Here is a 24635-nt window from a genome sequence, read left to right on the forward strand (position 1 = left end):
GGGTTGCCAATTGCCGGTATTTTACTAGTATGGCCGGTAAAAATGATGGCTGATCCCAATGTTATTAATAGGAAAAAAAGGTAGATAAATAGGAAGGCCGGTATTTTTTTCCAGAATAGGTGGCAACCCTACTCACCACTAAAGGACAAGCTGCAGTTAAAGGGCATGTTAAGTCTAAAATAGAATAAGGCTAGAAATGCTGTATTTTGTATACTAAACATAAACTTACTGCACCACAAGCCTAATCAAACAAATGATTTATGCTTTCAAAGTTGGCTACAGGGGGTCACCATCTTGTAACTTTGTTAAACATTTTTGCAAGACTAAGACTGTGCACATGCTCAGTGTGGTCTGGGCTGCTTAGGGATCGTCATAAACAAAGCTGCTTGAGTTCTGCATGGCTGGGAAGTAAGGCGGGGGCTCCCCCTGCTGTTCATAAGTATGATTGTTTCCCTGCTCAGCAGTTAGGGACCGTCTGACAATTCCTATCAACAGCAGTAAATGAAGGGAGAATTTCACTGCATACAGTAAGGTTTCTTATAAAAATGGTACACATTTTGTAATTAAAGTATATTGGAGATAGGTTTCTTTTTCATTAAAGTACAAATTGTATTTTATTTTTTTGCCTTTACATGCCCTTTAATGAAGCAGAAACACTAAATTACAGTTAGTGCAATAAACTAGCTTTGTTAGGATGTGAGTGCATGCATCTTGGCATGTTACTGTGTGAGTGTAAATACACACGCCTGTGTTTGCTCACGTGACAAAATGCAAGTATTGCAGAGCTGCACCTAAACTAGGCGCTTTCCTCACCTGATGTATAGGAACAAAATACTGGCATTTATGGGCAGCAGGTAGAGCAGGAGAGTAAACAGAAGCATAGACAGGTTCCTAGGGATAGGGACAGAAGCAAAGCAAGAATATTAGGAGATGGATAAAGAGAATGAACAGAAACAAAATAACTCCATGCCATCAGGAAGATAATGGTCCATTCGGGGAATTTGGAAAAGCTTACACATTGACACTATTTGGGGTAAAGTGAAACATGGGCTTATAAATGCCAGGACTGGATGATTAACTCCCTAATGAAAAAGTTAAAACAGCATCACAGTCCCACAAAGACAAAAGCTGGGATCACATCCGCTATATATAATAGAATCAGACTACATAATCAGGAGATATAGAAAGGCGTTCACATATCAAGCTCATGCAATACAATGGAATAACAAGCTCCATCCTCAAACTGTTCCTGCTGTTGGTAATCGGAGATTGTTAGCAGGTGCGGGTGGAAGTGCATATTTATTATAAACAGGGCTCCCAGAAGGGTAAAATGATCCAATTCAAGGAAAAGCATATTTCAATGAGATAATGCATGCTTTGGGAAGCATGTCATTGGAGATCTGAAAAAGCTGCACCAAGCATTCGAGAACACAGAAGTCAATATTAGGCAAAAGCCTGCATGACACAGTCCGGCTTACCCACAGCCGATTAGATTGGGCATAACCGTCTTTAATAGCTCCTTCTTCCTACAGGTTAAAACAAACAAGGTTATGTTGCAGATGGATTGAAGCCGGCACACTTGCACGTGAGAGAGACAGGGCTTAGGAACATATTAGTTCTACAATAGACAGGCACCAGCTAAAGGTTATATCTGACTCTCGGAGAAGAGGAGATAAGCCGTATTAAAGGTCCCACACAAAGGTCCTTATTCAGGGAGTTACATCTGGTCCCTAGATGCTGAGCAACGCTCATTCGCATGCAATGTGATGTGTCACGGCTCAGACGGCTGCATTCAAGAAATAAAAACATTTATCTCTCGGCATCACTCGATTAAAAGAGCAAAACTCTGTGTTTGGACTCATAACGGGTGACGTGGTCTAGGGAAACAATGGCCTAATCTGATGGTGATGAAAGGTTTTCCCAAACCCCGTTAACGGTCTCGTAAAGGCATTAAAATGTGTGCAAAGTCAGGCAAACAGGAAAGTGAAATGAGAGTCAGGGGGCTAAGGGAGAGTAAGAGAATTTGGGAGAGAGAAGGAACACTGTTAGGATTTGTGTTTGTTGATGGGGTTTAATAAACGTTAATCTGCAGTCTGGCAATGACTAATAATGCAGTTTGCAGGTATAACAGCATAGACCTCTGAACAAAGCACTTTACTTGAAAAGCTCATTTAAATATACACACGTACATATATGGTCAAGCAGGGATATGGGCATGGGGTGGGAAAAAAAGAAAAGCCTCTCAGGTGCATTATCACCTTTCAACATTCCCCTTAACGGAGAAAGATTGTGAAAATTAAAACTTAATACAAGCTTCATCATGCTGATTTAAGACATTTTTAATTAAATGTTCTGTACTGTTTTATGAAATAGCCAAGTTACTCTTCAATATCCCTCTGTTGAGAATCTCAGTTGGAATCAGATTTTAAATGACAGGCAATATCCTTTGCCGAATGATGTATTAGAGCTCGCTCTTTCATAAGAAACCAGCTCGGACAGAAATACGGTCTCTCTACATGCAGGATGTGTGTCGGAGTCCGCTCTAGTACATCTGCTAGGAAAGGGAGCCGCCCTTTGATAAATGTATAAGTTAAACTTGTCAATCAAAATCTAACCCTGATTTCTGCATAAAGGGTGAAAGAAGAGACAGAATACAGAGAGGGGAGTAGTGACCAGTCGCAGTTGAACATATTTAACTGATTATATTATTATTTTCATGAGATCAGGCTTATATAAAATTTTAATTTGTTATAGTTTGATTTTAAAGCTACAGAATGTGTCTAGATGGCAACACTACTGGGGTCTTCAGTATGATGCCCACCTGGTACTATCATCATTACATTTGCACGTTCTACCTGCCTTCAGGGTTTCCTTCAATTCCTGCACCCCCCCCACAGTCAAAAACGCAATGTTAGTTCAATGGACCTTGGATAAAACGGACCCAAATATGTGGCATAAGATAGTAAAGTTATATTAGTATATTAGTAGAGGCTAATGTTGGATCACAAAGTGATTTGTGATGAGCTTTAAAGCAGTTGTAACATAAGGAATGGCATTCAATCACTTATAGAGCTTAAGAGGTTTCTTGATGCTTTGCAGTAGTAGGAAACCATCAAGGCCCCAGATATTCCTAGGAATTGGTCTTGGATCATCCTTTGTAAACGAAGCCAGCCAGTTACGGTTTTGTCCCTACTAGGGAAACAACAGGTTATACTCTCTGGCAGTTTGAATCCCTTTGCTTTATAGCTACTCCTATGATATACAATGGCCATTTACAGCCGCACATTCATCTAACCGTGTGCTCATAGTCAAGCGCAAATTAAATGTAACACTTCGGCATGTTTTCCAAACGTGCAGCATCTGGAAAGAGGTGATCCCCACCCCCCTCCTCTTCTTTGTATAAGGCTCATAAGTAGAGAATGCCAAAAAACATCTTGTAGCAGTTAATGAAAACACAAACAATGAATACTTTTAATATCATGCTCCTTCCTACAAAATTTATACATATGTGGCCCGGAGGATAACACTATAAAAAAAAACGTTTATGCCAGCATTTTATAGGTAACTCAGTCTTGAGAAACGCCTGCCCATGAAGACACTCTCTACTGCAAGAATAATGAGTTGCATCTGACTCTCCTTAAAAAAAGAAAGTATACCCAAAAATAAACAAGTAATGCAAGATAATAAGAAGACGGCTGTTCTCTGTATTGCTATTTTTGTGGTTTATTGGGGTTGCAGCATTGTGCGTCTTTAGTGGAAAATAAAATGATGGAGACGTCTTGGCTTGTAGAGCACATAAAGGAATCAGTGGAAAGAGTGTTTAATAACACCTTTATTAAATGGAAATAAAGTTGACATTTAGGGGCAGATTTATCAAAGGTCGAAGTGAATTTTCAATTTAAAAACGTTGAATTTCGAAATCATTTTTGGGTACTTCGATCAGCGAATAGGCCAAATTCGACTGATTCGAATTGAAAATATTTCAGATTAAATGACAGGTCCAATAGATCCTTCAGGGGGCAATCCCTTTGCCGAAGGATGTATTAGAGCTCAATCTTTCATAATAACCAGCTCTGACAGAAATCCAGTCTCTCTACATGCAGGATGTGTGTCGGAATCCGCTCTAGTACATCTGCTAGGAAAGGGAGCCGCCCATTAATAAATGTATAAATTGAACATGTCAATCAAACTCTAACCATGACTTCTGCATGAAGGGTGAAAGAAGAGACAGATTACAGAGAGGGGAGTAGTGACCAGTAGCAGTAGAACATATTTAACTGATTATATTATTATTTTCATGAGATCAGGCTTATATAAAATTTTCATTTGTTATAGTTTGCCTTTAAAGCTACAGAATGTGTCTAGATGGCAACACTACTGGGGTCTTCAGTATGATTCCTACCTGGTACTATCAGCATTACATTTGCATGTTCTACCTGCCTTTGAGGTGGATTCGACCATTCAAAAATCTAAGTACTGTCTCTTTAAAAAACTTCGATACTTCGCCACCTTAAACCTGCTATTGCTATGTTAGCCTATGGGGACCTCCTAGAACCTATAGCCAGAAGTCGAAGGATTTTCGACTTCGAATGTCGGACTACCCTATTTGATGGTCGAATTTCGATGTTTTTTTCACTTCGAAATTCGACTTTTGTTAAATTTGCCCCTTAGTGTGACCTTATCCTCCGTAGCGTCAGGGTGGAGATCATGTATTTCATTTATGAATGGCCCATGGAGAGCTTCATCTTTATACTGTCTTTAATCCTCTTTTTTTCTAGCTTGTTAAAGGTAGTATGGTAATGCCAACAAGAGCTTTTTGGAGGAGACTTTTTGGATTTCCATAGTAACTTCAATATCCTTATGTGTTTGTGGTGGGATTGCCATGCATTATAACAAAACCATGACTTTCTCAAATACATATCAGGTCTGCAGAAGACTATGGGGGTAGGGGCAGAGTTAAGCGCTAGTTTTGAAGAGTTTCCTTTCTTTACGGAGTCAATAAATTTGTTTGCAAAATATGGCATATAAGCATGGCGACTGCGAGCAAGCGTAATTTTGCAGTTTTAATCCCGAGACTGTAATGTATGGAGACATTTGAATGTCGGACATATGATGCCCCCTCGCACACCATCATTTTTTTTTTTTTTAACAGCGCATTGACAGTCTACAAAATGTGTATATTTTCTAAAAAACACACATGGGCAAAGCTAAGATAAAATCAGTTCTCATCCTTTACAGAGACAATATGTAACGCAGGGAAGAACATACAAGTAGGATGCATATTGCACCCTAAACTAAACCGAGGACCCCTCAGCAGCAAGGGAGCAGTTGTAATCACTCAGCAACAATAATTCACCATACAAAAAGAATGCTTGTCGCTAGTATATATATATTTTTTTTTTCATCATACAGGAGGAAACTAACTACCTCTAAGGGCAGAGACAAATGCTCAGATTCAGGGAGATTAGTCGACCCAGTGACAAATCTCTTCTTCGGAGCGACTAATCTCCCCGAACTGCCTGCCGCTGCCGATTTACATCTCTATTGCAATTTCTATCGCAATCGGTGCACTTCGTTTTCCGAGGTTGCCCGAAGTTGCCTCACGAGGAAACTTTGGACGACTTCGGAAAACTAAGTGATCCGAGTGCCATCCCACCGGCGATTTAGATTCTATCCGGCGGGAGGCAGTTTTGAGAGATTAATCTCCCCAATACTGAGAGCGTCTCTGACCCTAAGGGGCCCTTATTCTACTAAGCTCAGCTCATCCTTCCTGAATGGTACTGGGCATTATAAGCATCAGTGGACACGTTTATGTACCGATTGGTGGGTTGTAGCCAGGGCGGCCATTAGAAATCTCAGGGCCCCGTACAACAACATTTTCGGTGACCCCTGGGCCCCGCCCACCCTGGCACCAAGCCCCTCCCCAGACCCCGCCCACTCCACATCACAGTTAAAAGACCACACACCAATGCTAAAAAAAGAAACCCCCCCCCACACAAGTTGTAAAAAAGATATTGACGGTCAGGGCCCCCTTATAAGTTTGAAAAAAACAACACATTGGTGCCAGGGCCCCCCATAAAAGTCCCCCTTACAAGTTAAAAAAAATTGGGGCCACAAAAAATATATATTTTTTTAAAAAAACATTGGTGGCAGGGGCCTATAGAAAAAAACACAAATTAGTGTTCAGTAGAATTGAACTCATGGCTTCAGGACTTCAACTTCGCCTCCTTTTGTGACTTTGGGTCTTTTCGCCGTTTCAGGACTTCAATTTCGTCTGTTTTCGTGACTTTAGGTCTTTTCCCCGTTTCGGCTGTTTTCGTGACTTGGGGTCTTTTCGCTGCTTCGGGACTTCTGCTGTTCGGCACTTCCGCATTTTCGGCATCAAAAATGGCCGCAAATCTTCAGCGCTTGGAAGGGGGGTCCGGCTCTTTCAAAAATGCAGCACTGCCGGGCCCCCCTTCATGCCCGGGACACTTGTCCCCCCCCTGATGGTGGCCCTGGTTGTAGCCATTCCATATTCTAGTTTATAGATTTTACCTTCCTACCTGGGGATTCCAGAAATTACACTCAAAATTGATTTATCTACTAAAAAACACACACACAATATCACATCAGAATTGGGTTAGCTGTGCCCATTAAATATGTAATATAGGAAAGATGCCATCACCTACCTAACCAATATTCTTAGTGAAAGATGCTATAAAAAATAGTTGGGCCCCTTAATCATGAATGTAGCTAGCCGTGACCTAGCGGTGCTACATGTATGAAAGAGCATGACCAATGGGCAGCACATGGCCAAGACGGGTAATGGGCTTTATTTTGCACACAGCCAATTAGTGAGGCAAAAGGGGCACAGAACATTATGTCCCGCAAAATGCATCCTAATATCTTTTCTCCTTGTTAAATGTTATAACCTTGTTTTTCTCACTTGGTGGAGAATACTTTGACAATTATGTAACTTGTTTCTAAACAGCTTATCCCTCACTGGGAAATGATCATTAGGGGGAACTGCAAGGCTTTCCATTGTTTACTTCTAAGTTTTAAAGAAAGTCTTTAGGGAGCTATTTTGCAGAAATGGGGTGATAAGCAAAGCAAACAACACCAAATCATGAAATCATCAAAGCAAACAGCAGCCAAGACTAACTGGCACAGACATCGAAAATAAAAATTATTTTAAGCTGTTTAACATGAGTAACCACTGAGCAGGGCTAAGGTCCTGGCAATGTGACACTAATTGCCTTTCCCTTGACACTGAGAAGTTGGAAAGTCGCTGCGAAATATGTTAGCACTCTATAAATACATGTTAATATTAATAATAATAAATAATAATAATAATAATAAACTTTCACCTGCTGGAAGTTGGCTCCACAATGTTAATACATGTATGGGACCTGTTATTAAGGTTGCCACCTTTTCTAAAAAAAAAAAAAATACAGGCCGTCCTATATTCTTGCCATTTTTTCCTATTAATAACATTGGCATCAAGCATCATTTTCATACCTCTCAACATTTTGGAAGTAAAAAGAGGGACAAAAATTTTTTTCCCGCACGTAGCGCAGCAATTTTTTGACCACATCCCTTTCTGTGGCCACACCCCTAATTACCATGTTTGTTTTACAAAATTTTGGCAGGTTATGAAAGTTTGAAAATATTTCTCCTTATCTAAACTGTGTTTTTGTGTCTCAAAATTGTTACAAAGTATCTTATTTGCACCTGTTAGCTGTTCTGGGCTCTCTGCTAAAAGCCAGTTAGTGAGAAACTTTGTTTCTTTTTCTGGCTGTTCAGTGCAGAGAAAAGAGGGACTTTCCAGTACAAATGAGGGACTGCGGGTTGAGCGGTCAAAAGAGGGACTGTCCCTCCGAAAAAGGAAAAGTTGGGAGGTATGCATTTTTACTGGCCAGGCCGGTAAAATACCGGCCAGGTGGCAACCCTACCTATTCTCCAGAATGTTTAGGACCTGGGACTTTCCAGGTAACTAATCTTTCTGTATTTTAGATCTCCATACCTTAGGTCTAATAGAAAATCTACTGTTTAATTATTAAAGAAAAAAATTGGATTATTTTGATAAAATGGAGTCCATGGGAGACAAACTTTCTATAATTCTGAGTTTATCCAGTTTGCCTACTTTGTATGAAAGTTAAAGCCCCCTCAAAGGATAAACTTTTGACATAAGCCTGTCGAGGACACATGGGGACTTATAGCATACAACTTGGGAGACGGTTACTCCATATGGGCACAGGCACATGGGCAGACCTTGGGATCTCAGGTGCCCATGATTTTTAGTAGCTCAACGGTGGCACCAAATCATGCGATTTTTAGAAATCTTTTTGATAATGGTTAAGTTGTGAAGATGTCTTACAGTTGAATACAATTGGTTTAGTTTAGAATAATCCTATAGTCCTGATTTTCAAACACCAGGTACTCCATCCAAACTAGAGAATTCTGTTGGAACACTGTCTAGTAACCCTCAAACATAGGAGCCTTGGGTAAATATATAGCTATATGTGAGCAGGAACTGAAGATTGTTTACACTTGAATGTGACCCCTCTGAGAATCAGCTGGAGCTGATCCTGCTCCCATAGAGGACTGTGAATTGTGAAATGGCCAACTGCTGTTTGAGTCTTGTCCCTGAATTTCTTTATCTTAAATGAACTCTTGCCACTCAGTTCTGGATATTATCTAAACCAGACAACTTTGCCTTTTTGTCTAGAAACAGATATATTAGTTTGCTAAAGTTTACATGTTCTATGAAGAGCAGACTCTGTAACCAACATAAAAATATCAGTGTTTTGGCTTTTTATTCTTCTTCATCATTGCAAATGAAGTTTAATTCATCTACAGATGGAGGGACACAGGCTGACTGCAAAAAAATCCTGTTCTGGGGAGCATAATATTCACAATGGACAGATGGGAAAAGAGGGAATATGTCCATGTTCTTAGAAATTTAAAGAAGCAGTCTAAAACAACGATGAAGAATAAAAGAAAAGCATTGGGTTCTCCGGATAAGGGATGTTTCTGTAAATTGGTTCTCCGTACCATAAATCCGGTAAAAATCATTAAAACATTAATGAAACCTAATGGGATTAGTTTGGATCAGTTATGTTAGTTTGGATCAAGTACAATGTATTTTTTTTTATTATTACAGAGAAAAAGAGATTCAATTATAAAAATCAGAATTATTTGATTAAAATGGAGGCTATGGGAGATGACATTCCCATCATTTGGAACTTTTGCAATAATGTATCCCAATACCTGTAACATTTACTTACTTGCTCGAAATTGAACTGATATGTGGAAATCTGAACTGTATACAGTAAGGAGTCACACCTTAATTATATTAAACCCTTATTTTTCTAGGCCACGTCACTTTTTTCAAAAGCCAAGGGGGGTTAAGGAAAGTGTCCCGCAAAGAGCAAATAAAATTCAAAAAGCTTTATTTCCAGACTGGTATCATTCATGAAACATACTTCCTAAACTATGATACAGTATGTGCAGTCACCGGACGTGTTTCATGCCTTGTTCTGGCGCTTCATTCGAGGATGCCAGAACGAGGCATGAAATGCGTCAGATGACTGCACGTCATAGTTTAGAAATTACGTTTAATGAATGATACCTGTTCATTGTTTGAAAGACAGCCTGGAAATAAAGCTTTTTGAATTTTACTTGCTGTTTGCGGGACACTTTCCTTAAATTAAGATTGGAGACCAGTTGTGGAGGCGCCTGCCAAAACAAGAGTATGCCTGATTCAGGGGAGAATCTGGGATATGTAAGTTTGGTTTTTTTAATACACCTCACTTTTTCCCCCTCACCATAGGCGTTTTGTGCTCCTGCGCATCCCTTTTTCTCCCTGCTTAGTACCTTTGGGTCGCTGTATTGTGTCATTGCCATTCCCTACATCTACAATATCACTGAACATCTATATGTGTTCTGTCTCTTGTACCAAGGTCTTGTCACTGTACCTATATTTCCTGCAAGGAAACCCTATATATATATATATATATATATATATATATATATATATATATATATATATATATATATATATATATATATATATATATATATATATATAGTGTGGTGCAGAGGCATGTGTATTTCATTAGCTTTCATCTTTTGTGATTGTGGATTATGAGGTTGGAAAGCCAGCATGTGGCAGTCAGCTGCAGAGCGGCAAGGTTTCAGAGAACTCAATTCTGCAATGAAGTACAGTCGCTCCTTAGGTATAATCCATCTCCCCTGGTCTGTCTGGGACCCATTACAGAACTCCTGTGGGGCCCTTTGATGTTTGGAGTCCTGCTATCTGCTTCACCATTAAAGATTAGCACAGGCAGTTCATATTCCATACATCCCTTGCAGGGGGACAAACTCTCTCTTTTGGCTAAAAACTAAATTTAAATATCTAGAGGCAATTGTTTCTGTAGAATGTAATCAACGGGACATGACCACCCATCTCAAAAATTTTCATTAAAAAAATAAATTTAACTCAGTATTACCGGGAACTAATCATTGAAGTTTATTTGTGCATTAAGGTGGCCATACACTGAGAGATCCGCTCGTTTGGCGATGTAGCCAAACGAGCGGATCTCACTCCGATATGCCCACCTTGAGGTGGGCAATATCGGGCTGATCCGATTGTGGGCCCTAGGGCCCAACGATCGGATCCTAGTGAACGGGAACGGGCGGACCGCATCAACTAACAGATTTTCCGATTTTCGGCCAGATCTCGATCGGGGAAGCCCGTCGGGGGCCCCCATACACAGGCCAATAAGCTGCCGACTTGGTCTGTCGGCAGCTTTTATCGGCCCGTGTATGGCCACCTTTAGAAGGCTAAATATTTGCTGCAGCAACGCATATACAATATGATATACAGCTCGCCAATTCCCATCATGCTCAGCCCACCGGAACTGAAAAGCAAAAAACAGTTGTGGAATAGACCGGCAGCAGGTTGTATGTAAAGTCTACTAAATGTGTCACCGCTCCATGATCTACTGTATACAGGAGGTAAGATGAATTGAAGCATCCAGCACAGTTACACCACTTATCCTGTTAACATGAGTGCAAGATGCATCAATTAAGGCTACTCCATATCCTACTTCATTTATGGGATCTTCACCGACTGCCAGCTCTTCTTCACAAATCTAAATCAAGGAGCTTCTCATAGACACTTCACAAACAACATGAATTTGGGCAGGCTAATGGGCATCTCTGCAAACGACCTGGAACTGCTGTCATTGCCATTGTAAAGCAGACAAAGAATCTCCTTAGGGCAGATACACATGACAGATTCGGGGAGATTAGTCCGGCGACAAATCTCCTCTTATTCGGGGCGACTAATTGCGTCCCTAACTTCCCGCCGGCTATAATGAAAATCGCCGACAGGATGGCACTCGGATCACTTCGTTTTCCAAAGTCGCCTCACAAGGAAACTTTGGGGCGACTTCGGAAAACAAAGAGCTCCGAGTGCCATCCCGCCAGCGATTTTCATTCTAGCCGGGCGACTAATCTCCCAGAATCTGCCTGTGTGTGTCTGCCCTTACTGTCAAGGTAATTGTTACAAAATCAATTAGGCTACAACCTTTCCTCCACTTCTGTTTCTTTGTGCAATGCAATGGCAGTGAGGGGGCCGGTTTGTTTTCCTTATGCCAGGAATTCAAGCTTGAGATCTCAGGGACAGATAAACAGAATTAAAGGAGAAGGAAAGCTCCAAGACAGTTTATTGCCAACAGATTAGCCACAATAGTGCAAGATAGAACACTATTTTATTCTGTAGAATGCTTTACCATACCTGAGTAAGCATGTTTAGACACTGTCTGTTTGTTTAGGATAGAAGCTGCAATGTAAGCTTGGTGTGACATCACTTCCTGCCTGAGTCTCTCCCTTCTCACAGCTCTGAGCTCAGATTACAGCAGGGATGGGAGGAGGGAGGAGCAAACTGAGCATGCTCAAGCCCTGCCCTGGAGGTTTATGCTGAAAACAGGAAGTCTGATACAGAAGCCCATGTCTACACAATAGAAGGAAAGAAATGCTGTGTTTCTGTTGACAGAGGACTCAGAGCAGCATTACTTTGAGAATTTACTGGTGTATTTATATAGACCTTTCTGATAAAGCTTACTTAATTTTAGCCTTTCCTTCTCCTTTAAAGGGGCAATGCAAAACCAGTTTCAACCAAACTGGGTGGGTATATTCTGTGAGATTAACTGCTAGAAAGTTATCTGGGATGGAAGGCAACCCCTGCAAAGGAATGCTATGGAATAGGGAAAGGGGGCAACTGAACAATAAGGAGAGGGGGGAAAGGGTTCAGGTAGGCCAGGCACATGGTACTTGCCAACAGCATTCAAAGCAAAAAAAAACAAAACACGTTAAACATTCAGCAGCAAAAGAACGCAATTCTGATGGTGACTTTTAATCACTAAGTTTGCCCCATTGACAATCACCCATCCCTTTTCCAGGGCAAGGGTGTAGCTCTGTGCTGCCTGTGCTCTCAGGGATTTTTTAAAAAAAGAACAAAACATCATAAAATGTTTGAATTAAAATAGTGGAAGTACGGGCACCTACAGAATGCAGGTTGAGCTTTAACATAAAAGTAATCTGTGCAACCTCTAGACATTTTGGGGGCCTGAAAAATAATTTAGTAAAATCTAGTTCCACAACTGGTGTAAATTATTTTTAACCTACATGCAAAATATCCCTATTGGTCTAAATGAATGTCTGCTGTGGAAAGGATGTTAGTCCATCTTTCAGCTGAAGATGATGGGAGTAGTAGTTCAGAAAGAGCCATGGGTTTGCTGTCTCTGATCACATGCCAGTCCTATCGTGCAGCAGCGGGGCCAGGGGAGCAGATTCTTTTCCTAACATGGCTACTTTACCTTCTTTGTCAGCGACTGCTCAATCTCATGGAGCTGGGTGAGTGTGCTGCGCTCGATGACAGACACTTTACTGTACTCCTGCTTTTTGTTAATCCTGTTTCTCCAATCATCTTCACCGCTCTTCTTCAGCAACGCCAGCCTAAGAAGGAAGAATATGCCACATTGTTTGGAAGACATTCTTTACGAGTCAAGCTGCACAATAAAGTCCAGAGAAACAGTCCACTCAATTACATGACACAGCGACAACTTAAAAAGATCCTGACGAAGGAGAAATTGCTTGGTTCAACAGTTTAATAGAGTTAATAGCGGACGTTGGCATTTCTGCCATGCAGTCTACAAGTGAAACCATTAACTAGGCCGATAATGCTTGTAGGGTAAATATATTGTATTGATTTACACAAAGGGTGCAAATGAGATACATGGGACATTTTGCCTTGGTTAAGCTTTTGCTGGGCCCCTCACATTAAAGCAGGGATCCTCAACCTTTTGCACCTAAGAGCCATATTCAGATGTAAAAAGAGTTGGGGGAGCAACGCAAGCATTAACAATGTTCCTGGATGGTGCAAAACAAGTGCTGTGATTGGCTATTTGGTAGCATTGACTTGCAGCTACAAGAGGCTCTGTTTGGCAGTACACCAGGTATTTATACAACTAAAATTTGCCTCCAAGCCTGGAATTCAAAAATAAGCACCTGTTTTGAGGTCACTGGGAGCAACATCCAAGGTGTTGACGAGCAACATGTTACTCACAAGCCATTGGTTGGGGATCAATGCATTAAAGAAAGGAGTATATCCCATTTGGAGGTTTTAATCAAAGGAGGGCATGTATGGAGCTGTACTGTATCCGCTATAACAAGGGAAAGTTGCGCTCAGCACTCATTTTTAAAACTATTATCTGCACTCAACCCATTATCAATATATTTAAGACATTGAGACATTTTGTGCATACAGCTAGAGTCCTGCGCGGGTCCATTTTTTTGGAACACGTACCCGACCTGTGCCCGCAACCTGCAATCCGCAACCAGGACCTGCAACTGGAATTCTTACCCACTTGGATCCGCTACCCGACTCGCAAGTACCTTATCTGCAACCCGGACCCGCGACCCGCTGACCATCAAGAATCAGGAAGTGCTGTCATTGTAAACCGGAAGTGACATCATCGGAAGTAGGCGTGCTCAGAAAAAAAGGTGTAAACAGGAAGTGCTGTTGTTGTAAACCGGAAGTTACATCATTGGAAGTAGGCGTGTTTAGTAAAGGAGTAAAAAAATCGCTGTTGAGAAGAGCGGCGGCCTGACCCGCACCCGGAACTTCTACCCGCAAGGTACCACAGGTTTTTGCGGGTAACCTGCGGGTACCAACCCGCTGCAGGACTCTGCATACAGCTGCTAAAAAAATCAAAACAGGGATTTTTTGTCCATATATTGTAATAATGGTTTGATAATGCCTCTTGTATTTGTCTATATGAATTTTGTGGTCACACCCTCATTGCACCCCCGACTAATGGGTTTAAAAATTAGTGGTGAGCACAACTATCCCTTGTTTGTTATAGTTATACAGGAGCAGTGACCAGCTCCATGTTGTAGCTCCCACCCTTCCCAGCTATAGTCAGGTGATCCCACTGGTGTCTAATAAAAGGGCAGCCAAGTTTGGGAGTTTTACTTTGAAAGCAGCAAGTAAGTTGCAGGTAAAACTTAATCCCTTTGTACAATGTATAATGAAGCAATAGAATTCTTAATGAATCAGATGAAAATTAAGCGTAGGACTGGCCAGATATGGGATGACTTTGACGTAGTTGGCCAGCTTTAATATATTGCAATATATGGACAAACAATCCCTGTTTTGTTTAAAGGGTAAGGCATTGTTTTAGTAGCTGTAAGCACACAATGTATCAATGTATTAAATATATTTAATATATTTGGGATAATGGGTTGAGTGCAGAGGACTCTTGTATTTGTCTAGCTGTAATGTATTGGACCATAAGGCCCAGGGACTGAATGGAAAAGTGGGCATACATGTAACTGTTGTTCCTGCTATATAATACATCCATTACTGTGCAAAGAAATAAATGCCACTTCCAGACACTTCCTATTTTGTGTCTGCAAACACAAAATAAGACAGTCTAATGATGATGAGTAAACCTGCCTGTTTAAAGGTGGCCATACACCAGCAATATTGATGGGCGAATTTGGGCGCCCATCAAAAGTCCATTTTTTTTGGACGCCAGCGTCCGTTTTTTGTAATTTTCGCTACGGTTTCGCAAATTTAATCGCCAGCAGCGAATAGCGGGAATTCGCAGCAAATTCAAGTCTGGCAAAGAAATTCGTCCCTCGCTAACCAGCAAATTAAAACTGCCGATATTGATCATTTAGACTGATTCGGCAGTTTATCTAGGGAGTCCAATGGGTCTCTCCGTTCAATGTCTGGCCAAAAATCAGGCTGATAAAGATAGGGCAGGTTAGATTTTTTTCCTTCATATAATCTGATCATTTGGCCCCAGGGTGGAACGTTTGGATTAACCCGATATCACCATATTGGGAAAAGATCCGCTAGATTGCCGACCTCTTCAAACAAGCGAATCGTATCGTGTATGGACACCTTTAGATTTAGGTTTCTTGTTACCCAGGACTACTGAAAGACTGAGCTGGACCTGTTTAAGTATTGCCCAGCTGGGCACGTCATATAAACCCCATTCATGGTTGTCTAGGTGGCAACACTTCGGCCAAGAACGAATGAAAAAGGCTCGACTGAACTCATCAAACATCACGGAATGCCGAGTTACAATGAAACATAGAACGGAAATGTTGCACTATGGTGGGTGACATATTTATATACAATGCACAGGTTACTTACATATTCTATAGCTCTCTGCACATTCAATGCTAAAAGAGACAAAAAGTTGCTGTATGTTCTCAGATTTGAACTCAATAATAAAAAACAATAAATTCAGAGGCTGTAGGATTTTTTTTTTTTACAAATATCGGGATCTTTTTGTCGAGTAACACATCCGGGGTTAGACGCTAGCATGTGTGGGCAGCCAGTAACGTCAGGTTTTTGTTCAGCAATCATCCGCTTTCGGGATTCCAGGCAAGTTTTTTAATGAAAGGATCTACTGTTTGGTTTAGTACTTAGTTGGGGGGAAAAAAATGTAAGGGAAGAAAAATGTGGACAAAATATTCTGATCGGGAGGTGAATTATCTGTGAGCTACAAAATACCTATAGACATCCAAGAGTTTCAGGGTAATACAGTAAATAACAGGAAAATACAGACTGCATGGAAAAACTATAAAAATAGCATTCCCAGCAGCTGCTATACGTCCCAAAGAACAGAGAGCCAGGGAGATCTTGACTGCTGCAATATTTCAATATACAGTATGTGTACAATACAGATCCTCTACAACCTAAGCATTTACTGGTATGGGGACCCTAAAACATTATTATTTTAATTCTTAATACCTGTATTAACACCAGCAAAGGATGAAATGATATTAAAGGGGGGTGCACTTTTAAGTTAACTTTTTAGTATGTTATAGAATGGCAAATTCTAAGCAACTTTTCAATTGGTCTTCATTATTTATTTTTTTATAGTTTCTAAATATTTGCCTTCTACTGCAAACTTTTTTCAGCTTTCATCTAAAAAAAACAAATGCTCTGTAACGCCAATTATTATTGCTACTTTTTATTACTCATCTTCAGGCCCTCTGGTATTCATAATGCAGTCTCTTACTTAAATAAGTGCATGGTTGCTAGGGTAATTTGGACCCTAGCAACCAAACTGCAAACTGGAGAGCTGCTGATTAAAAAGGTCAATAACTCAAACACCACAAGTAATAGAAAATGAAAACCAATTGCAAATTGTCTTAAAATGTCACTCTCTGCATCATACTAAAAGTTAATAAAATAAAACCTAATAAAATAAAACCAGTTACCAGAGTTAAATTTCCCAGTTCAATCAATATTATACACTGGAATTTTCTTTTGTAACCATGACCTCTGGATTGTAATGATGAATTTTTATCTGGCCACTGGTTTCTTTTTAGCCCTTAATTACAATAAATATACTTCTGGATATATTATATATAGGCAGTCTCCGTGTTACGTATGAGATGGGGTATGTAGGTCTGTTCTTAAGTTGAATTTATATGTAAGTTGAAATATATACATTTACTTATTAAATGCAGTTTAGACAGATGTTTGTCTTAACATAGTATTGATTTTTACCTTTCTGTGCTCTGCAGTAGACAACACATACCAGAGAGGATGGGGGCAGGGGCTTTATTAATGCTAATAAAGGCCAAGCAAACCATGATATGTTACTGTAATAGCCTCTGTTTATAAGTATGAATTGTATGTTAGTCGGACGTTTGTAACTCATATATATGGGATGCAACGAATCCACTACTTTGGATTCGGCCGAAACCCACGAAGGATTCGGCCAAATACCGAATCGAATCCTAATTGGCATATGCAAATTAGGGGTGGGAAGGAAAAACATTTTTTAAAACTTCCTTGTTTTGTGACAAAAAGTCACGCGATTTCCCTCTCCACCCCTAATTTGCATATGTAAATTAGGATTCGGTTCGGGCAAATCCTGCTAAAAAAGCCCGAATCGAATCCCTGGATTCAGTGCATCCCTAATATACATACATATATACATATATATATACATATATATATATATATATATATACATATATATATATATATATATATATATCTATATCTATATATCTATCTCATAAAGGCTGAGACACTTTTTGATTTTTGTCGTAAGACCTGCGAGTGTGCTCCTTTTATGGACTGTATTGCGACTTAACACGTAAGGATTGCACCCAGGCAGTTGTTTATGCATCTTTTTCGTGAGTGCCGGTAGTCTCCATATTGATAGATATATATATCCCAAGGCTACTGCACACACTTGTAGTTCAGCCACATACCCTGGTGTTCCCAGCAGTTCCACAATATATATATGTAAATGCTGGTGCACACAGGGATTTTTTCTTCAGAGTCTGTTTTTATTTAATCAATGTTTTGTTTTAGGTAAATAAAAACAGACTCTGAAGAAAAATTCAGTGTGCACCAGCATTTACATATATATATGTTTTACATTCACATATATATATGTTTTACATATATTTATATGTTTATAATGTATGATTTCCCCTCTGCAGATTACCATATACCTTGGATTAAGGAAGCCCAACAGTTTGCAAGAAGTGGCTGAGGACTACAATTCCCAGCTCTCCCTTCCTTGCAAGGTTCAACTGCAGGATGGCAGTATTTAGTAGGAGAGAAAGATACCTCTGCAGAAATATAAGCATCCCTGCACTGGTGCCAGCAATAAAGAAAGGAATAAATGCACGGTGCCTTACCTGTCTTTGATGGACATGTTTTTGGCGGACGTATCAAGATCCTCGTTGGAGCCGGTGCTGATGGTGGAGGAGATCTCAGCTATTTCCTCCAAGTGCTTTTCCTCGCTGAGCTCTGACGCCTCCGATGCCTGAGGTCTGCAGGAGAGTGCAGTGTAGGAGAGTGCAGCAGGAGCAGCAGCTGGAGTGTGAGAAACTGTCTTTGCAGTGCTGGTGCCAAGGAGTTCGGAGGCCGGCTCAACAATCTCTGGTTATTGTGAAAAGAAGCTGGGAGTTACAGCAAGCAAGTCACATGGCAGCCATTGCCTGCAGGCTTTACTATTAACCCTTGTGAAGCAGCTCAACTGCCGCTCCCTGGGAGCTCAACATCCCTTTCCTGACACTTTCTCACTCAACTGCCTGTCCCAATGTGCAAACTGATCAACACAAGCGATTGTGGAACTGTCCCTTGCACCAGGCTCAGCCCCCACCGCTCGCACACAAGGTTTCAATGAAAGGACCTTAGTAATGTTTATATACAGAACTTATAGACCTGAAAAAAAATTAGTTTTTAGCAAACACTTTTCTTATCGATTACGTTTTTAAAAACCCTGTTAATGGTTTTGTTTTATGGCCTTTGCCACGGATATCCGCTAGTGATGAGCATAATTTTTGGTCAGGTTTTCGCCATGAACAAGCGCCCAGATTTCAAAGTATTGTTAAAAAAAAAAAAAAAAAAAAAAAGAAGGTGAGCGACTTGGGAAAAGTAGCTGCTAAAAACGCCCATTGACGTCAGTAAGTTTAACAAATTTTTCGGTGCAGTGAAATGCGACAGATTCACCCATCACTAGTCTCTGAGAAGTATAGAAACATTTATTGCACGTCAAGCTGGGCATCTTGAAAGGCAAGTCGGCATTCTCAGCTAATTTGGCCAAGAGGCCTTCAGGCTGCCCCGTTTGGTATTCAATGGGTTAATAGTGGCTAGCTGGGCTTAAACTAATCTTATCTACCCTATCAATCTATTTATGTTACAGAGAACCTTTTGAAGTATTTAATCTCTGGTCTATAGTGTATGGGCCTATAGATAAGACGCGTGAGACTCTTTCCTGTGAACCTGGAGAAGTGGCCTGGCCATTGTACAGGTATAGGATCCGTTATCCAGAAAGTTCCGAATTACGGACTCCATTTTTTCCAAAATATTCCAAATTTTAAAACATTCCAAATTTTAAAACATTTCCTTTTTCTCTGTATTAATAAAACTGTACCTTGTACTTGACCCCAACTAAGATATAATTATTAGAAGCAGAACCAGGTTATTGGGTTTATTTCATGTTTACATGATTTTCTAGTAGAAAGGGTGTAAAAATCCAAACTAAGGAAAGATAAGTTATCTGGAAAAACCTAGGTCCCAAGCATTCTGGATAACAGGTCCCATATCTGTACTGATGGGAACCTTTAGAGGCATTTTGGACTGGCAGACAATATCCCAAATTTTCGTATGATATTCGGCGCGTGTATGGTGGGAGACAAGCTGACCGATATTGGTTGGCTCATCGATCGGGCTGGCCGGGAAAATTTTGATTGGGAGCCTTTGAAGGCACCAGAACATTGGCCATTGTTAGTGCTGAATCGTCAGATATACAGCTAGAATTCTATTGTTTCTATATGTATATCTGAAGATCTTTTCCAGGAAAGATCATAATTGTAACGTCTATGGCCACCTTTAGCAGCAATCGGATTGGTTGGGATAATTTCAGGTGATTCCATGGCTAACTTTCCCCTGCAGTCTCTGATCTGTATTGACCCTGCAACACCAGATACAGTTCTAGATGCAGAGGAAGATCCTGGGGGAGTCCAAAATAAACAAGGGGGAATGGAGTGTATATCTGCTTCAAATGAATAAAAATACAAAAGTCCAAAAAATAACATTGTGAGGACTCGCTACATAAACCACAATGCAAGGGTTACCAAAAATCGAAAAATAAGTGAAGTAAGGAGGCCAGCAAACAATAATGCAGTTTCAAAAGTAGTTACAAGGTTTAAAAATTGTTTATTAGCCTAACACGTTTCATGCTAACTGGGCGCTTAAGGTGGCCATAGACGTAGAGATCAACTCGTTTGGCGATGTCACCAAACGAGCGGATCTCTCCCCGATATGCCCACATTGAAGTAGTCGATATCGGGCTGATCCGATAATGGTCTCTAGGGCCCAACGATCATAATGGATCCAATACTGGCGGTCGGATCGTGGGACCGCATAGACGCACAGATGCGGCCGCGATCGCACAGGATTTTTTAACCTGCCCGATTGAGATCTGCCCGACTTTCGGATGGCCCCACACACGGGCCAATAAGCTGCAGACTCGGTCTGTCTGCAGCGTTTATCGGCACGTGTATGGGGGGCCTTTACTCATGAGTAGGTGTCCAGTTGGCACGAAACGCGTTAAGTTACACATGTCCTAATGAAAAAGTTTCCAACTTTGTAACTACTTTTGCTACTGCATTATTGTTTGGAGTCCTTCTAAAAACTAATTTGCTGGAAGGCCTGTATCCAAATCAAGAGCTTTCTGTTAAAAGGCCAGATTCTTTGAAAAAAGTACAGGTGACTTAAAATGAGTGATAACTGACACTCTTATGACCCTGCAGACTCACTCGTGGAGATCACAGGCCACCATCTGGGATCTTCTAAGGTGCAAAGGTCAGCACCAGGGTGTGTTATCTCTCTAGGGGACATTTGGCTGAACTTTGCAGGAACATTAGCATATGTATATGAAGTTAACAAACTTAGCCGGATCAACAAGAAACTACTGCTGAGAACAATAACAATACGAGGGCAATCAAGAACATTAGAAATTATTACTTTACTGTTCCTGAGTGAAGAATCATCAACCAAAAAAGAACTGGGAAAAAAGCTTATGGGTTTTTATCAGCAATGAAATCACTATAAAGGCACATTCTTAGGACCTTATGTGTCTAAACTGGTGGGTAATTAGGAGTTTTTATTTGCATTTAGTATCCTTTAAGCTGTCCATAGATGCAAAGATCCGATCATTTGAATCCTGAAAGTTTGGACTTCCCCATCCCCTGACCTGCCACTAACCATTCAGATCAAATAAAGTAGTAAAAGAACAGATCAGCCCCTGACAGCAATCGTACGAAAGTTTGTCAGACAAAGCTAGTGACAGTCTCCCACTGAAAACGGTACGATCGGCAATACAGGCAGAGAAATTATCGGCAGCCGACAGAAATCTTTTAACCTGTCCGATCGATCAAACAACCGATCTCCACCGGACGAATAATTATCCGGACTCTCCACACACGGTCCGAAAATCGTACGAATACTCGATTCGTACGGTGGGATCTTTGCTTCTATGGCCAGCTTTAGGGTAGAGGCACACAATGCTATTTGAAGGAGATTAGTTGTCCATCGAAAATTGCCTCTTCTTCGGGTGACTAATCTCCCTGCAATGTCTTCCAAATCGCCGGCGGGATGGCACTCGGAGCGATTAGTTTTCCAAACTCGTCTGAAATTTCCTCGTGAGGCAACTTCGGTCGACTTCGGAAAACATAGCACTCCGAGTGTCATCCCACCGGCGATTTAGATTCTAGCTGGCAGGAAGGTATTGGGGGAGATTAGTCACCCGAAGAAGAGGCAATTTGTCGATGTACAACTAATCTCCCTCAAATAGCACTGTGTGCCTCTACCCTTAGGGCAGAGACACACGCTCAGATTCGGGGAGATTATTCGTCCATCGACAAATCTCCTCTTCTTCGTCCGACTAATCTCCCCAAATCTGAGCATGTCTCTGCCCTTAGGCAAAAATCTACCCTGGGGGTGGGCATCAGGGACAAGGGACCCAGATACTGTTTTTAAATAAAAAAAATACAAATGGCTATAAGTGCACTTATCACACAGGTTGTTCTATAACCCGGCATCATATATTCATCCTTTATTATCTTCAATGGGGGTTAATGCAATAAATATTGCAAAGTGGTCTTTGGGTCTAGTAACCCATAACCTTGAATTACACTTTGGCTCTAAGCAGCAGTTCCATAGACGATGATAGATCTCTAATAAAACAAACAGTACACTGTATATGGGCAGGTTATCATACGATAGGTTAAAATATGAGAACATTTATTCTTCTGGCTTCTCGCGCATTTACAGTAGCATAACTAGAGTGCGCCGGGCCCCCCTGCAAAATAATCTTCAGAGGGGGTTGGCACACGTCGATCACCACCATCCGCCCACTTCCCATCTCCGTCCGCCCACTTCCCGCCCACTCTTGCCAGATGATTCCCCCTTCCTCACCGCAGGTAAGAGTGGCTTGGGAGGAAAGTTTTTTTTTATATTCACGTAATTATAGAGCAGGGGTGGCCAAACTTTTTACAACGAGGGCCAGATTTGGTGAGGTGAAAATGTGTGGGGGCCGACCATTCAGCCTGACATTCTTTGAACCATTAACATTATTTAACTCATTTAAACAAGGAATCAGGTAGTCATAGCAGTAATATTTGGGCACAGTGAAATGATCTGCCACTTGGTCTGTACTGCTGCCTGTGTGCTGATGGTGTTAGTTATAGACACGTACTGGCACATAGTGATGCACTGCTGTCGCATACGTCTTTAGTTTACTGTATTGGCACGTCAGTACGTCTATTGACACCTTCAGCCCGAAAGAAGTATGTGAAGCGGCGCGTCTCTAAGTGCCAGTACATGTCTATTACTAACACCTTCAGCACACAGGCAGCAGTATAGACCAAGTGGCAGATCATTTCACTAATGTGCCTAAATATTACTGCTACGGCTAGGCGATTCCTGATTGCACTCTGCTGGCGGGCCGCATTATTATTATTAATTTCATGATGGAGGCCAAGGGCCGGTGTAAATTTGAAAACAGGCCACATTTGGCCCCCGGGCCTGACTTTGGACATGCCTGCTATAGAGGAAGATGACCCCACTGTCCAGGCCCCGTTCCCCCCGGAAGCCACAAAAACAGCCGAACTCCCGAGGCGGTGAAAAAACCCAAAGTCACGAAAATAGCCAAAGCCGAACTCCCAAAGCGGCGAAAATACCCAAAGTCACGAAAACAGACGAAATTGAAGTCCTGAAGCTGCGAAAAGACCCAAAGTCACGAAAGGACGCGAACTTGAAGTCCTGAAGCCACGAGTTCAATTCTACTGAACACCAATGTGGGTTTTTTTTTAATCCCCTGGCCAACAATGTATTATTTTAATATTTTATAAGCCCCTGCCACCCAATTTTGTTTAACTTGTAAGGTGGGCCTTGGCGCCAATGTGTGTGGGGGGGTTAGTTTTTTAGTGTTGATGTCTGTGTGGTCTTTGGGCGGGATGGAGTGGGGCTTGGGTGGAGTGGGCGGGATCTGGGGTGGGGTTTGTGCGCTAGTGTGGGCGGGGCCCAGGGGGCCCCGAAAATGTTGTTGTACAGGGGCCCGTGATTTCTAATGGCGGCCCTGTTTGTTTAGGATTTAAAGCAGAGTTGTCAAGACCCAGCCCTATTAGGGATATTCTAATAAAATGCAGGTCTATATGTACCTCCTACTGATATAATCTGCACAGGGAATTTGCTAAAAGCACAATGATAAGATATTTAAAATATAAATAAAATATTTAGTTGGACAATGGCGAGCACCTCCTAAGCCCACCGTACCCACAAGACCCTTAAGGGCCAGGGCACATGCTCAGATTCGGGGAGATTAGTCGCTCGGCCACAAATCTCCTCTTCTTCTGGGCAACTAATCTCCCTGAACTGCCTCCCGCCGGCTAGAATGTAAATCACCGGCGCGATGGCACTTGGAGCAATTCGTTTTCCGAAGTTTTCTTATGAGGCAACTTTGGGCGACTTCGGATCCGTTATCAGGAAACCCGTTATCCAGAAAACTGAGGACGACGGAAAGGCTGTCTCCCATAGACTCCATTTTATCCAAATAAACCAAATTCTTAAAAATGACTTCTCTGTAATAATAAAACAGTAGCTTGTACTTGATCCCAACTAAGATATAATTAATCCTTATTGGAAGCAGAACCAGCCTATTGGGGTTTATTTAATGTTTAATGATTTTTTAGTAGATGTTGGGTATGAAGTTCCAAATTACAGAAAGATCTGTTATCCGGAAAACCCTAGGTCCCGAGCATTCTTGATAACAGGTCTAATACCTGTATTTAACTGTGAAGACACACGGAGATGGCAGATGAAAAATCGCCTGCGATAATGCAATTGCGGCGCTTCGATTACCGAAGTCACCTGAAGTTGCCTCACGAGGAAAAGTTGGGCGACTTCGGGGTTAAAGGGGTTGTTCACCTTTACATAGTATGATTTAGAGAGTGATATATCGAGACAATTTGCAATTAAGCTTTCATATTATTATTTGTGGTTTTTGAGTTATTTAGCTTTTTTTATTCAG

General features: G+C 41.2%; 1 protein-coding gene across 10 annotated transcripts in view; it reads right to left on the reverse strand.

Moving 5' to 3' along the window:
- The window catches only part of LOC108719847 (supervillin), a 123641-nt gene that overhangs the window by 32255 nt on the left and 66751 nt on the right, over positions 1–24635 (reverse strand). For 7 of the 10 annotated variants that reach the window (XM_041567390.1, XM_041567391.1, XM_041567384.1 and 4 more), the window contains 3 exons: positions 18235–18478; positions 12867–13005; positions 814–891 (listed from right to left, as the gene is read on the reverse strand). In XM_041567390.1, the coding sequence (XP_041423324.1) occupies positions 814–891; positions 12867–13005; positions 18235–18478 (461 nt within the window). The remainder of the gene's footprint in view (positions 1–813; positions 892–12866; positions 13006–18234; positions 18479–24635) is intronic. The other 3 variants (XM_041567385.1, XM_041567388.1, XM_041567393.1) reach the window with 1 other exon arrangement.

This window comes from Xenopus laevis, chromosome 6S, assembly GCF_017654675.1.
Source record: "Xenopus laevis strain J_2021 chromosome 6S, Xenopus_laevis_v10.1, whole genome shotgun sequence".
Classification (NCBI taxonomy): Eukaryota; Metazoa; Chordata; class Amphibia; order Anura; family Pipidae; genus Xenopus; species Xenopus laevis.